The sequence below is a fragment of the Ambystoma mexicanum genome, chromosome 12, assembly GCF_040938575.1.
Source record: "Ambystoma mexicanum isolate Mex_15411 chromosome 12, UKY_AmexF1_1, whole genome shotgun sequence".
Taxonomy (NCBI): domain Eukaryota; kingdom Metazoa; phylum Chordata; class Amphibia; order Caudata; family Ambystomatidae; genus Ambystoma; species Ambystoma mexicanum.
Genome location: NC_090936.1, coordinates 1069010818 through 1069026202, shown reverse-complemented (window position 1 = coordinate 1069026202; position 15385 = coordinate 1069010818). Strand labels below are relative to the sequence as shown.

Here is a 15385-nt window from a genome sequence, read left to right as displayed (position 1 = left end):
GTCGGCCTCAACCTCAGAAGAGGAGCTGATCGAGGTCTTAAGCCACGGCCTATGCGTGGAAGAAGGCCAGCCCGTCGGAATGGACCCCGACGCAGGTGACGACGACGACATCGTCGAGGATACCGACGGGGCCCCTGCTCGCCCGTCGGATTCCCCTCTGCCAGCGCCGCAAGACAACTCGGCGGCCATTTTGTTGGCCATACAGTCCTTATGCTCCGAGATAAGGACGAGGCTACCGTTACCGACGGAGGAACCTCTCCCGTCGGGGGATCCAGAACCGGGACCTTCTGGTGTTCCCCCTACCAAGAAAAGAAGGATCCATCCACCACCTCCTTTTCAACCGTCGCGCCCCTTCCAGCCCTCCTCCCCGTCCACCCGAGGGGATGATACGGGGACTGACACGGCAGCGACGGGTACGGACGACGAGGCATACGACGAGGATTTTCCGTCGTCGCCTCCCACCAGGGCCTCTCCGCCCGACGAGATCGGATCTTTCCACTCCATGATCTCCAGGGCTTCCGAGCTTTTCCAACTCTGCCCTGAGGAGAAGAAAAAGGAAGGCTTCCTTTATCAGCGGCGCGAGGCCAAGAGGAAGACGGTCCTCGCAGTGCCTCTGTTGGACGACATTTGGGATGAGGGCCTTTCCCTCCTCAAGAACCCTTCCACGACGCCAGCTAGAAGAGACCGGTACGAGAAAAAGTACCGGGTCCCGGACACGGCCCCCCTATGCCTCCGGGCGCAGCCTACCCCGGACTCCGTCGTCTCCGCGGCAGCCAGGAAGAAAGCGGGGGGGGGTGCGGCCTCCACATCGACTTCCCCGCCGGACGGCGAGGGAAAGAAATTGGATACTATGGGGCGTAGAGTCATCTCGTCGGCAGCGACGACGATTAAAGCGGCCAACGCCTTGGCTATCGTGGCCCGCTACGACAGGGAGCTCTGGTACAAGATGGCTCCCCTGCTGGATTTTCTGCCGGACGACAAGAGGGCGGAGGCCCTTGAGATCCTGCAGGAAGGTGAGGTGGCCTCGGACCACGCCATCACCGTGGCGACGGACATCGCCGACACTGGGTTCCGCCAGCTGGGCAACGGCGTTTGCCTTCGACGTCGTGGATGGCTCAAAGCTACGGACTTCCGGCAGGACGTCCAGACCAGAGTCCTGGACATGCCCTTCGATGGGAACAACCTGTTTGGGAAGACGGTGGACGATTCCCTTCAGGCCATCAAGGCGGATACGGAGACGGCCCGGGCCCTTGGAGTCCTGCAACGACGGACGCCCTTTCGGAGCGGCGGAGGCAAGGGCACCTCCAAAGGTTCCGGCGGCGGTTTCGCTTCCTACCGTCAAGCGGCCCGCTCGTCGTCGCAAGAGGCCTACAGAGGACGAGGCAAGTCTAGCGGACCCCGCCGTCGTCGCCAAGGAGGTCAAGGCGGCAAGGCCGCGTCCAAGCAGGATTGAACCGGCCGTGGGGTCGGGCCCCCACCGAAGCACCCCGGTGGGAGGCCGGCTGGCGGGCTTCGTCAGCGTGTGGGAGTCCATCTCCACCGACCGTTGGGTGCTGGACGCCCTGGCCCGGGGCCACGCGCTCGAGTTTCAAAGAAGGTGCCCGCGCGTCCCCCCCGTGGCCAGGAAAGAACTTCACGTCTTCATCAAGGCGCAGAAGTTCCGGATGGTCACCCTCCAGCTCTTCCTGGGTCAGCTGGAGGAAGGAGACTTCCTATCGTCGTTGGATTTGGAGGATGCCTACTTCCACATTCCCATCCTAAAGGGGCACCGCAAATTCCTCAGATTCGTGGTCCAAGGGCGTCATTACCAGTTCAAAGCCCTTCCCTTCGGACTACGGTCGGCACCCAGGGTATTCACCAAGTGCCTTGCACCGGTGGAGGCGCAGCTGCGCCGCGAGGGGATTCACGTCTACCCCTACCTGGACGACTGGCTCATCCGCGCCAAGACGAGGGAGCTCGCCGTGGTTCACACGGCAAGGACCGTCCAACTCCTCACGGACCTGGGATTCTCCGTGAACTACGCCAAATCCCACCTGGTGCCCGCGCAAGTCGCACTGTTTCTGGGAGCGAGGCTCGACACAGTGTCCCTTCTGGCCTCCCCGTCGGAGGAGAGGACCAGGACCATCTTGGGCAAGGTGCAACGGATGTTGGTGGCCGACGCGGCCTAAGTGAGGTCCATCAAGTCCCTCCTCGGGATGATGTCTTCCTGCATCTACCTCATTCCCAGGTGCAGGCTCCGGATGCGCCCGTTGCAAGAATTCCTGGATGCGCGCTGGATCCAGACGACGGGCAGCTTCGAGGAAAGGATCAAGCTCGACGAGAGTTTCCGACGAGCGATACGGTGGTGGGGCACCCGCGCGCTTCTGACGGCGGGCATGGACTTCCAGACCCCAGCCCACCAGGAGACTGTGACCACGGATGCCTCCCTGGAAGGGTGGGGAGCGCACACCGAAAATCTGCACGCAAGGGGACTCTGGCTCCCGACGGAGAAGTCCCTACATATCAACGTCCTGGAGCTCCGTGCAGTGTTTTGGGCCCTCAGGTCCTTCCTTCCGTCCCTCAAGGGCAAGGTGGTGAGGATCTTCACCGACAACACCACCACCATGTTTTACATCAGGAAACAGGGCGGAACCAGGTCCCCAGCGCTGTCCAAGGAGGCGCAGGACCTGTGGCATTGGGCCGTCGCCCAAGGGATTTTTCTGGTGCCGTTTCATCTGGCAGGGATAAAAAACACCATCGCCGACTCACTCAGCAGGGAGCTGCGCTCGTGCCACGAGTGGGAACTACGGCAGGATCTGGTGGATCGCCTCTTCCGACGGTGGGGCACACCCCAGATCGACCTGTTCGCGACGGCGACGAACACCAAGTGCCGGAGGTTCGCCAGCAGGTTTCCCCAGACGAGGAGCATGGGCGATGCTTTCTCGTTCCCCTGGGAGGGCCTGTTCCTCTACGCGTTCCCTCCCTTGCCTCTGCTAATCCGGCTCGTCAACCAGCTCAAGAGGTCACGGTGCAGGATGATCCTCGTCGCACCTGCGTGGCCGAGGCAGATATGGTTCCCGGACCTTCTGGACTTGTCAGCGTCCCCGCCGATCAAGCTGCCGGCGGACGCGGATCTACTCTCCAGGGAAGGAGGCGCCATCCTCCACCACGACCCGAAGTCGCTGAACTTGCAGGCCTGGCTCCTGCAGCGCTAGAGTTTGGAGGATACGACATACCGGCCGATTGCAGAGAGGTTCTTGCAAAGGCCAGGGCGTCCTCGACTCTTAAATGCTACGGACACAAATGGAAGAGGTTCTCTGTCTGGTGCCACGCACAGAAGATTAACCCTCTATGGATTACGGCTCCCCAAGTACTGCCGTACCTGCTGACGCTGGCCAAAGCTGGTCTGGCACACGCGTCCATCAAGATTCATCTTGCTGCGATCTCCCGATACACCAGAACCACGGGCCGGACGTCCTTGTGGTCTCATCGTCTGGTGAAAGAGTTCATGAAGGGACTGTTCAGATCGTTCCCGCCGGTGAAGGCTCCGGCCCCGGCGTGGGAGCTCAACGTGGTGCTGACCAAGCTCATGGGACCTCCGTTCGAGCCTCTGCACTCGGCCCCGTTGAAGTTTCTATCGTGGAAAACAGCTTTTCTTGTGGCCATCACCTCCGCACGACGAGTGGGAGAGATCCAGGCCCTTTCCTGCAAGGCCCCGTACTTGACTTTCCACGAGACGAGGGTAGTGCTCAGGACGCACCCCTCCTTCATGCCCAAGGTACCGTCGGACTTCCATCTCAACGAACCCTTGGTGTTACCTGTGTTCTTCCCGTCGCCTTCGTCGCCGGCTGAGAGGACTTTGCACTCGCTGGATGTAGCTAGAGCGCTGAAGTTCTACGTGGACCGCACGAAGGGTTTTCGGAAGACGTCACAACTCTTTGTGAACTTTGGACCTGTCAATCAGGGGAAGGCTCTCTCGAAGGCTTCCATCTCCAGATGGCTCTCCGGCTGTATCATGTGCTGTCACCGGTTGGCAAACCGACCGCTGCCTGGCCGTCCGAGAGCCCATTCCACCAGAGCGATCGCAGCTACCACGGCGTTCCTATCTGGTGTGCCCCTGCTGGACATATGCAGGGCTGCTACGTGGAGGTCGACGGACACCTTCACGAAATTCTACTGCGTCGACCGGGATTCCAGGGAGGAGTCCAGGGTCGGCCAAGCAGTGCTGCGCAACCTGTTCGCCTGAGGTGAGCCTGGTGAGGAGGTAAGATGCTTAATGTTGAGTTGATGTGATGCTTAATGTTGAGCCTTTGCCACCTCCCGTGGTTGTGCATGTGTGTACTGCTATGTATTCTTTATTCATGAGCATGTGAATCCATGCCAGACCCCATGCTGGAGAAGGAACAAGTTACTTACCTGTAACTGTTGTTCTCCAGCATGGGTCTGGCATGGATTCACATGCGAACCCTCCCGCCTACCCCTCTGCGGCTCTTCACTTGGTCATACTGCCACTTCACGTGCTTCCAAATCTGAAGATGGCTGCCAGAGGCGGTGCTTAGGTAGAGGGCAGTCATTGGCTGTGGTCAGTATGACGCAGAGACCAGTGATTGGTTATTACTACGAAAGACAGATCAGAAACGAAACTGATACTGGTTTTTTCTTTACCGAGGATTCCCAGCCTGACGACGGGGAATATTCATGAGCATGTGAATCCATGCCAGACCCATGCTGGAGAACAACAGTTACAGGTAAGTAACTTGTTCCTTCTGACAACTCTGGACCTGGAGGACACATACTTTCACGTCCCCATTCATCGAAAACATTGGGAGTTCCTGCATTTTGTGGTCCAGAGACGGCCCTACCATTTCAAGGCCCTTCCCTTCAGACTAAAATCTGCTACAACAGGGGTCATGAAGGGCTTGTCGGTGGCGGCGCATCTATCCCATCTCTTCAGCAAGTGGGGTTATCCCCCAAATCGATCTGTTCGCGACGGTGGCCAACTCTAAGTACCGTAGGTTTGCCAGCAGGTATGCTCAGCCGAGGAGCCTGGGGGACGCGTTCTCGTTCCTTGGGACTGTCTCTCTCTGTGCGCCTTCTCACTAATTTCGCTCCTGCTACGTGTGATCAACACACTCAGACATTGCCATTTTAGAGTGATCCTCATTGCGCTGGCGTGGTCACGACAGTTCTGGTACCTGGACCTGCTACATCTGTCAGTCGCTCCGTCCATCCGGCTGCCGCCACTTCCCTATCTTTCTAGAGAAAACTGAATAATACTACGCCATGACCCAGTGTCGCTCAGCCTCACAGCCAGGCTCCTGCTGCCCTACAGTTTAGGCAGTATTCCCTGCTGCTGGAGTGCAAGAAGAGCCTGGCCAAGGCCATAGCGTCCTCTACGTTGTCGTGTTAGTCACAAATGGAAACGCTTCACAGTATGGTGCAGGATTACACCTCCGCAGATAACGGCTCCGCAGCTCCTCCTGTGCCTTCTTTCGCTGGCCAAAGCTCAGCTGGCTCACGCCTCCATCAAGGTTCTTCTAGCTGCCATATCCCGGTACACCTTGGTGCCAGGCAAGCTCTCTCTGTGGTCGCACAGGCTCATCAAGGAGTTCCTCAAAGGCCTCTTCAGGACCTTTGCGCCGGAGAAGGATCCTGCCTCGGCTTGGGAGCTCAATGTGATTTTTACTAAGCTCATGGGGCCTCCATTTGAACCAATGCAACCGGCCGCTCTGAATTTTCTCTCGTGGAAGACTGCTTTCCTGGTGGGCATCACCTCGTCCAAGCGAGTCGGATAGATCCAGGTCCTCTCATGCAAGTAGCCGTACTTGACCTTCCATGCTACAAAGGTGGTACTGCGGACCCATGCCACCTTTATGCCAAAGGTTCCTTCAGAGTTCCATCTCAATGAGCCTTTGGTTCTACCAGTGTGCTTACCGAATTCGTCTACGCCTGCTGAAAGGCATTGCATTCGCTGGATGTTGCTCATGCCTTGAAGTTTTATGTGGCACTCACAAAGGATTTTCAGAAGACATCTCAGCTGTTTGTCAATTTTGGACCAGTGTGTTGTCTAAGGCTTCCATATCCAGGTGGCTCTCTGGCTGTATCATGCACTGAGCAGAGCGCACATCCATCATCTCTATTACAAAGACCTGTTCATACTCTTCCAAACACCTTTTAGTTGAAGCCATCCACCAGAGACTATATCATTTACCTCGAGTTGAGCGCCTTCACCATTTGCCCCACTTGTTTATCACCACTTTTTATTTTTAATTTATTATGTAAATTGAAGTCTTTCACTACATTAATATCCTTGATGCCAGCTTTTTAACGTCTGTTTTAATTAATTGCCTATCCCACCAACAGTTTGATGTCAGATACTCACTTTTATGAGCCCAGGTCTAATCAAAGCTGGACATGCCGTAACATGGGAGTTCATGCATATAAAGTAGCTAGGCAGGGGTCACTTGCCAGTGGGTAGATCCGGCACATGGTGTGTTAAAAACACATAAAACATATTTTAAGCATACATGCCATGCACTGTGTGATTTTAATTTTTTGATTTGTTTCATGAAGTGCAGGTACAGATGGGAAAATATCGATTCTGTCATTGCCATTCCACTCAATGAGACAAATCCAACAGCATCTATACATGCATTGAATGTTCATTCAGGACGAGATGCCTTGGTTTCGTCTAAAAAGCACGTCTTTTATTAATCTACAAAAGGCAGACGGATACCACATAATTCCGTGTCAAAGCTGCCCGCCTTGCGTCCACATTGTGGGTGGTATTTATGGTTGTTTTCATATAAACCCATGACTGGCTTGATTTCCATGCATAACTTACATCTAAACGTGCAAACCATGTTGCACAGCGTGGACTGTTTACATGTTGATTTACACAAGTGCTATCCAAACGTTTCTGTGCAGACCCCCCCCCCCCACTCGTGTTATAATATTGTTGCCTTGCTGCACAAATCCAATAATTGCTTATATTTTCTATGAAAAGCAATACCCATATTCCCCTTTATAAAGGCAATGTGCCCTCTACTCCTTGGGCATGCTTCTGAACCCGCTAGGGGGGAGCAACCCCACAGATTGAAGACCACTGGTCTACATGTAAGTGGGTGTATCCAAAACACCCCCACAATGTTTACTATGTCTCTATCAGCTGTTTAATTGTGAGGCAGAATTGATCCAAGCAACACATCAGCTTGGTTCCTGATTTCAAACTGCCATTGATCTTTTTGTTTATTCATATGTTTGTGTCACTGTCGCCATATCTCTGCATCTCCTAATTAATGACACTATGATGTCCTAGGCAAGGTGTAATCTCATAGTGAAGATTGATGTATTTCATTTTGTGTTGCAAGTACCAGCTCACAATACCCTTTTGGATGCCACGAATTGCCACATAGATTACAAATAAATGGTGTAAAAATGTGATTACAACACATACTTCCGGGTGATTACTCTAGTGTGTAAATCCTCTGGCCTTCCAAGCACATAAAAAGGGGGTGTAGTGAGAGAGACAGTTCCCAGAGGGAAACAAGTCCCTGCAGCTTGGCAGCAACCTTTTGGCATGAAATCCTGAGAATATAAAGCTATTCCGCCCTGATGTGCACAAGGGAAACCACCTCCTACAGATGGCCAGTAGGCAAAATCATATTGTATTGGCCTTGAGGGGCCCTATGAAATTGACTTTCAATGCACTTAGCAGTAGACTAAGGTAATGGTAGGTACATCGCTAAAGCCTGAAGTTATTATCGCTGTTGGGGGCGCTACTTTGGGTTTCATTTGCAAAGCTAGTAAAACAAGCATTTGAAGCAGACTCTTGGGTATCTGAAAGTAATACTGGAAAATGCATGCATTTGTATCCCAAGGCGTAACATTATCTGTTTTCTGTTATCTCGCTCTCTCTCTCATTCTCATAGAGTTCACTGCTTCCATTATCTCATCCCACTGGCGAAGCAGGGAAACTATGCCATTGTGGCCAACGTGGAAAGCATGGACTATGACCCTCTGGTAGTGCGGCTGAACAAGGATATCAGTGCCATTGAGGAGGGCATGGGTGCCAGCATCCAGCAACACAAGTTCCAGTATATCTTCGAAGGTTAACCTCTTCTCACTTATTTTGCTTATGCCGCCTGTAGATATTTTAATGACAAGAGTGACCCACAGATGCCAGAATACCGGGCAAAACTGATGTAAGCGCTTAACTGGTGCTTATTGTCTTGAATTAAACCATACATCTCTTGTACACCCTCACCCTAGTCATTTAACACAAATAGGATAACAGCTATTGTCTGGATTTATTGTGGGGAGGAAGTATGTTTATATTTTTAGTGAGTAAATGTAACCTCTTGTCCTTTCATCACTCTTCTCCAGCATGGTGTCTTACCTGGATTCACATGCTCATGAATATTCCCTGTCATCAGGCCGGGAATTCTCAGTCGTATAAAGAAGTTTAGCTTTAAGCTAAAAACTGAATGTCGCTTGTATAGCCTATTGCTGTCACTTTGGACCATACTGCCCCATTAAATGACATCGGTCCTCCTTAGCTCCACCTATGGTGGCCATCTTCAGATTTTGTTACTGCATGCTCTCATATCAGGAGTCCTTGAGTTATGCTCCTTGAAATTCTTGTTGAATTTTGCCTATTTAGATTTTTAAAAAATCCAGTCACCATGTGACTTGCGGGAATGAGGATCCGTTGCCAGTAGCGATGTCGTGTATTGTTGGATCTCAGAATCGTATGTAGCAGTTGACTTGGGCCTACTTCACGTGGAATGGCAGATGCATCAAAGAAGAGCCTCTTTAGGGCCTGTTCTAACTGAGCACTGAAAAACATCTTTGTGGAAGATCTCCATCAAAAGTGCATCTACTGCCTTCTGGACCCCGATTTAAGATGCAGAGAGACTGCCGCAGAAGGTTGATGAAATGGAACGACGAGGGTAGGGTCTCTGACTCGCCGTCTGTACATAGTCATGCCTCTGCCAGGGCCTGCAGACCCAAAGAGCGTACTCCCTCTGATAAGAGGTTGAGGTCCTCTCAGGACCCTTCGAAGGGGAAGATACTGAAAAAGGCAAAGTCGCTCCACTCTCCGACTTCTCTGTCGACGAGCGCCACGGTGCGTCAACCAGGTCACTGTCAACCAGGTCATCTACAACTACGAAGACGATCCCTTCATCCGAGGACCCGACATTCGTCAACATCTTCACCGTCGACTGGTCAGGTACCGTCGACCAGCAAGACACTTGTTGACGAAATATAAGACTTTGTTTTACAAGTCCTTGTTGAAGACTTTCTCTACTGAATGACATCTGAGATGACAGCCTGGTGGTGATGAGAAACTCTTACTTTGGTCCTCCCAAAAAGGAGTGTTTGGAAAAGAAGTACAGCGTCCCTGACACGGCACCCAAATGCCTCAGAACCCATCCCACACCAGACTGTGTGGTCTCTGCAGCAGCAAGAAAAAGGTTGGCAGACCCGTCTTCGTCTTCTATAGTCCTGGCTGACCAGAAGAGGAAGAAGTTAGAAACTGCTGGGAAGCACATCACTAAAATTGGCGCGGCCACTATCCGGTCCGCCAACGCCTTAGCTATTCTCTCCTCTTCCTACGGAGAGCGTTGGTACATGCTGGGCCTCTTCCTTGAATTCCCCCTGGATGACAACAAGGCAGAGGCTCTAGCCATCTTCCATGAGGGAGAAGTGGCCTCCAAGCATGTTATCGCCATTGCCCTAGACGTTACAGACTCTGGATTCCGGCAAATTTAGGGTCCAGGCCCGCTTTCTTCACTAAGGGGGTGACAGTGACTTCTTTAATAATGTCTGGAACAAGATTGTGAAGGAAGGACACATTCACAAATCTGGTAAGAAAGATTGAGAAAATTCCTTTGTTGTCCAAGTTAAACTTGGTGGGCATAATGTCACCCAAACAGGAAGTGGGGTGCTTTCTGGGCAAGTTTCTTTCCATGTCCAATATTGTGATGGTTTTAAAGTAGAACTTTAGATGGTTTTGTTTAGGTGGTAGTTTATTTGTAGTGTTAAGTAAGTTCGGTGCAGAGGCATCTAGTGCATAGGGCCTGTTGATGACCAAGTCTTTTTTGATCTTGTCCCGGGCCATGGTAATTTTGTCAACAAAGGCTTGCTGAACCATGGCACAGTCTTGGTTAGTCAGGGAGATGGATAGTGCTTGTGCTTTGGGTTTCCAAAGTAACTTTAAAATTTCAAAGAGCTTTTTTGAGTTGTTGTTAGCTCCATTTATTTGCTTGTTGATGTCATTCTGTTTTGTCTCAAGTACAGCCAGCCTAAGAGTGTTCTAGTTTCTTCCAGGTTTCTTTGTTAGTATCAGTGGGGTGTTTTTGCCATTTACACTCGGCAAGTCTCTTTTCTTTTTGAGTTGCGAGTTCAGATGTATAACACTTGTTGTGCCTGATGTTTTCTCCAACTGTTTTCAGGTGAGACCACCAAAGGAATTCCTGGACGCCAGATGGAAACTGGTCACAGGCTCATGGACCAACAAGATCGCCCTCAATCTGGCATTCTGTCAGGCCCTCCGCTGGTGGGCCATTCACCCTCATCTCTCGCATGGTGCTCCCCTTTTAGATCCCTGCATATCAGGGACAGTCACTATCGACGCCACTCTGGAAGGTTGGGGCCCACATGGGCCAATCCTTTGCCAGAGGCCTCTGGTTGAAAAGGGGTTGTACATCAAAGTCCTGGAACTACGGCCAGTCTTCCGGGCTCTCAAGTCTTTTCAGCCTCAGCTCCAGGGAAGGTTGTTGTAAGATTCTTCATGGATGACACTGCCACCATGTTTTACATCAGGAAGCAGGGTAGGACATGCTCCCCCGTTCTCTCTCTGGAGGCGCAGAATCTGTGGCACTGGGCCATAGCTCAACATGTTTCTCATCCCATTTCACATGTCAGGTGTTCAAAACACCATTGCAGACTTTCTCAGCAGGGAGCTGCAGGCCTGCCACGAGTGGGAGCTCCAGCAAGGACAATTGTCACGTCTCTTCAAAGAGTGGGTCACCCTCAAATCAACCTCTTTGCGACAGTGGCCAGCACAATGTGCCTGAGGGTTGCCTGTAGCTATCCTCAGGCCAGGAGTCTGGGGAATGCCTTCTCATTCCCTTGGGAGGGCCTTTTTGCTCCCACCAATTCCTCTGTTGCTACGAGTGAGCAACACACTCGGATGATATAGCTGCACGATGATCCTCATTGCGCCGGTGTGGCCCAGCCAGATCTGGTACTCGGACCTTCTCCATCTGTCAGTGGTTGCAGCCATCAAACTGCCTCCTCTTCCAGACCTGTTCTCCAGGGAAGGAGGGTCAATCCTGCACCATGGCCCAGCGTCTCTGAGCCTGGCGGCCTGGCTCCTTCAACCCTAGAATATGAACACTACTCACTTTCTTCAGAATGCAAGGACATTCTAGCTATAGCCACGACTCCATCTACACTTGCCTGCTATAAACACAAGTGGAAGTGCTTTACAGTGTTATGACGGTCACTTCCTTACTTGCTCTCGCTGGCTAAGTCTGGCATTGCTCATGCATCTATCATGGTACACCTGGCTGCCATATCCAGCCCAGGAAAGCTCTCCCTGTGGTCGCACAGGCTTGTTGAGGTGTTCCTCAAGGGCCTCTTCAGAACGTTCCCTCCGGTGAAGGCTCTTGGCCCTCCCTAGGAGTTCAATGTGGTTCCGATGGGAGTCCAGTTTGAACCTATCCATCAGGCCACCTTCAAGTTCCTTTCTGGAAGACCGCCTTCCTGGTGGCTATCCAGGCGAGTTGGGGAAATACAGGCTCTCTCATAAAAGCCTCCATATTTTTCGTTCCACTCAGCTAAAGTGGTTCTACATACTCGCCCTTCTTTTATGCCAAAGGTCCCGTCGAACTTTCATTTAAACTAGCCCTTGGTGCTGCCAGTTTTCTTTGCAAACCCTTCTTCACCTGCTGAAAGATCTTTGCATTCAATGGACGTTGAACGTGCCTTGAAGTTCTATGTTGCACGGACAAAGAACTTTCAAAAGACTTCAAATTTTCATCAGTTTTGGACCTGTGCGGCATGCGAAGGCCCTGTCCAAAGGCTTCAATCTCCAGGTGGCTCTCCGGTTGTACAATGCATTGCCATCAGATGGCCAACAGGCAATTAATTGCCAGGCCGGTCGAGAGCCCACTCAACCAGAGCTGTCGTATTGATGACAGCGTTCCTCCCTGGTGTTCCCCTACTGGATATCTGCAGGGCGGCTACATGGAGGTCTACCCACACCTTCACGAGATTCTACTGTGTCGACAGGGATTCCATGGAGGAGTCTTGTACCAAACAAGGGGTGCTTCGCAACCTTTTTGCATGAGGTGAGTCTATTCCAGGGATAAATCGATAGCATCTGTTAAGCCTTGCGACCTCCCGTGGTTGCGTTATTGTACTGCTGTGTAATCCTTTTCATGAGCATGTGAATCCATGTAAAACCCCATGCTGGAGAAGGAACAAGTTACTTAACTATAACTCTTGTTCTCCAGTGTGGGTCTTGCATGGATTCACATCCCCTCCTCCCCCATCCCTCCTTCCCCTCTTGGCCCTTCTTGGTTCCTACTGCCAGTTTACATGGGCAACCAAATCTGAAGATAGCCACCAGGGGTGGAGATGAGGACAGATGTAATTAGATGGGGCACTATGACCCAAAGTGACAGTAATAGACTATACAAGTGACATGCAGTTTGTAGCTTAAAAGTAAACTGCTTTATATTACCAAGGATTCCCAGCCTGACGATGGGGAATATGCATAGCATGTGAATCAATGTAAGACCCACGCCGGAGAGCAAGAGTTACAGGTATGTAACTTGTTCCTTCCCCACCCCATCTATCAGCACAGCACACATTGTTTGGTTGATGGTGTCTAGGGGAGGGCAAAGCAGTAAAATGCAAAGGGTAATGGTGATGTGACACGTTTTACAGCCTCTAGTATTATTCTCTAATTCTACAAATTAGCAGTCAGGGGCGCTGGCATGAATCTTAGGCAAGGTATAGGAGAATGTTAGTGTAAGTCATCGTGCTAGGCGTTGTCATGGTAGAGATCATGCACATTAAAGGATTTTGGCTTACCCATAATGTTTAAGAGAAAAGCCTTTTCCCAGGGATTGCCAGTCACACACTGACGGCCAGCTTTACCAGATTTTGACACTTTTCTCTGGGGATCTGGTGGGTTTGACCAAAATTGAGCATCCTTTTTATTATGGACATGGCAGACCTGTCCGTAGTGCTCCTAAAGTTATCAGACTTATATTGCACAGCTGCTTGTGAAAGTAAAAGTTATATTTCGATGATGGCTGCAATGCTTTGACGTGGAGAAGGGCTCCTAACAATCACCAGCTCAATCTCTCTGCAAAGTGTAATATGTGAAGGCCAGTAGGTCCTTTCGTTAGGCCAAAGACAGACCTAGCCACGTTAGCGCAGTTGTGTAAGTGCCTGGCTGAAAATGCTTGAAAAGGGGAAAGCCATCCTTGAGCTTACTGATCACATATCCAACTGTGCTCCTGGCAACATGCCCTGGCCAGCATTGAGGCAGTTCATACAACTTGTACATGTAATTGTAGGTTGTTCTACTGAGACTGACCACAAAGGGTACCATGTTACTGATAACTGTGAAACCCTTGCATGTGCTCTTCTGGACTGTTCTACAGCCCCAATATGATCCTTACTTCCAGTTTGCTCCAATCTACGATGGACTTGGGCCTTTCTCTATGATGTGATTGTTGCCTGTCCTTACATGTTAGTGTTTAATACCATGATTAACGATTTTCACTGTACTTCAGTTCATTAAATGCTGATCACAATAGAGGATTTCTTGTTAATGTAAACTGTTATCTGCACATTAAGTGTCCTGGTGATTCACTTTTCATTGTTTAATGCTCCAAGCTCTGTTCCTCTTTACAGGTTTGGGACACTTGATTTCCTGCATTCTCATCAATGGCGCCCAGTATTTCAAACGTATCAGCGACTCTGGCATCAAGAAGATGTGCCGAAATATCTTTGTGCTGCAGCAGAATCTAACCAACATCACTATGTCGCGGGAGGCTGACCTGGACTTTGCAAGGTATTGATTGGCAAGGCGGGCTTAAATGATGACACAATGTTTTGTTTGAACCATTAACCCATTCTCTTAACTATCACTTACCTTACTTTGCTTACTTTCCTAATGCTGCTACAGTCTAGAAACCACCTCTCTCCCCAAATACCAAAATACATGCCTGTGACACACACCCTTTCACCAAAACAGAGACCGACTATTCTTGTTTAGGGAGTGTGCCAAACAAACAGGTGTCCACAGACTTGTGGAACACTCCCGTCCCCTGCACACCTATATTTAATGTAATCCAATCAACATTTAAGATCTTATAAGCAATTAATTATAGTCATCAATTTTCTACTCAGATTATTTTTACTGTTATTTCATATAGACAATCTCGATTGTTTATATAATAAGGTATGCATAATGTTTTAAAAAAATATATTTTCAACAGGACAATGACCATGATTCTTAAATCAACAATCCATGAATCATATCCTGCATTCGTTTCGGGAAATCGATTTCCTTCCTTGGGAGCTATTGTACATACTTTTCATGCATCCAATAGCACACTGATCTACAAAACTTAAAACATTGAGAGTATGCTTATTTAGTGATATAATCTAGAGCCATATTTAGTATTGACATAAAAAACAGATATCTATCATGATCTTTTTCATTAATATTCACCTGGTGTCAGTCTGGCTAACACAGTCAAAACTGGGTGAATTGTGTTCTGTGACACTAGAGCATTTAGTTGTATCCGATGAACCAGCAATGCCTAATGATTTAAAAAAATGTTTCAAATATTTATGGCTACCTAATGCTACCTTAAGTCTGTAGTCTAGTCCCAGTATTGATCTCATCTTAAGTGGAGAATATCCAGTCTTTTACAGTAGCTGGATCTTTCTGTAATGTCTATCAACATGAGTACCTGTCCCAATATTTTCACCCTTGAAGGTTGATGAATCTAAGTGTAACTGGTCAAAATCTTTCTGTTAGATCTACTGGTGGAGCCTACGTCCAACATATTATGACTGAGCCATTAATTCATATATGTAGGGTGTAAAGTTTATATAGATCTTACCCATATGAAGGATAATAATTCCCATGTGGTATGTGTACATCTCCACTTTGATGATGGGTTCCAAATAAAAATATTTCAATAGCAGGTCTTTTGTGTAGACATGTTGGTGAAATAAATATCTTATGCTTAGTCTAGCTGCCATTATTTTAAAATATGCCAATCTACTGTTGGAGGACAGTTCCTTACCTCCACAGTGCACCCAGATGCGTGAACCCCCTATAACAGAATGTTTTTTGTCCGTTTTCAAA

At 49.8% G+C, this 15385-nt stretch overlaps 1 protein-coding gene across 1 annotated transcript in view; it reads left to right on the top strand.

Annotated features, from left to right (window-relative positions):
* Positions 1–15385, top strand: part of EXOC4 (exocyst complex component 4) — a 2700837-nt gene that overhangs the window by 2430872 nt on the left and 254580 nt on the right. Inside the window, exons 16-17 of the mRNA XM_069629625.1 lie at positions 7911–8089; positions 13918–14077. Coding sequence (XP_069485726.1) covers positions 7911–8089; positions 13918–14077 — 339 coding nt within the window. The remainder of the gene's footprint in view (positions 1–7910; positions 8090–13917; positions 14078–15385) is intronic.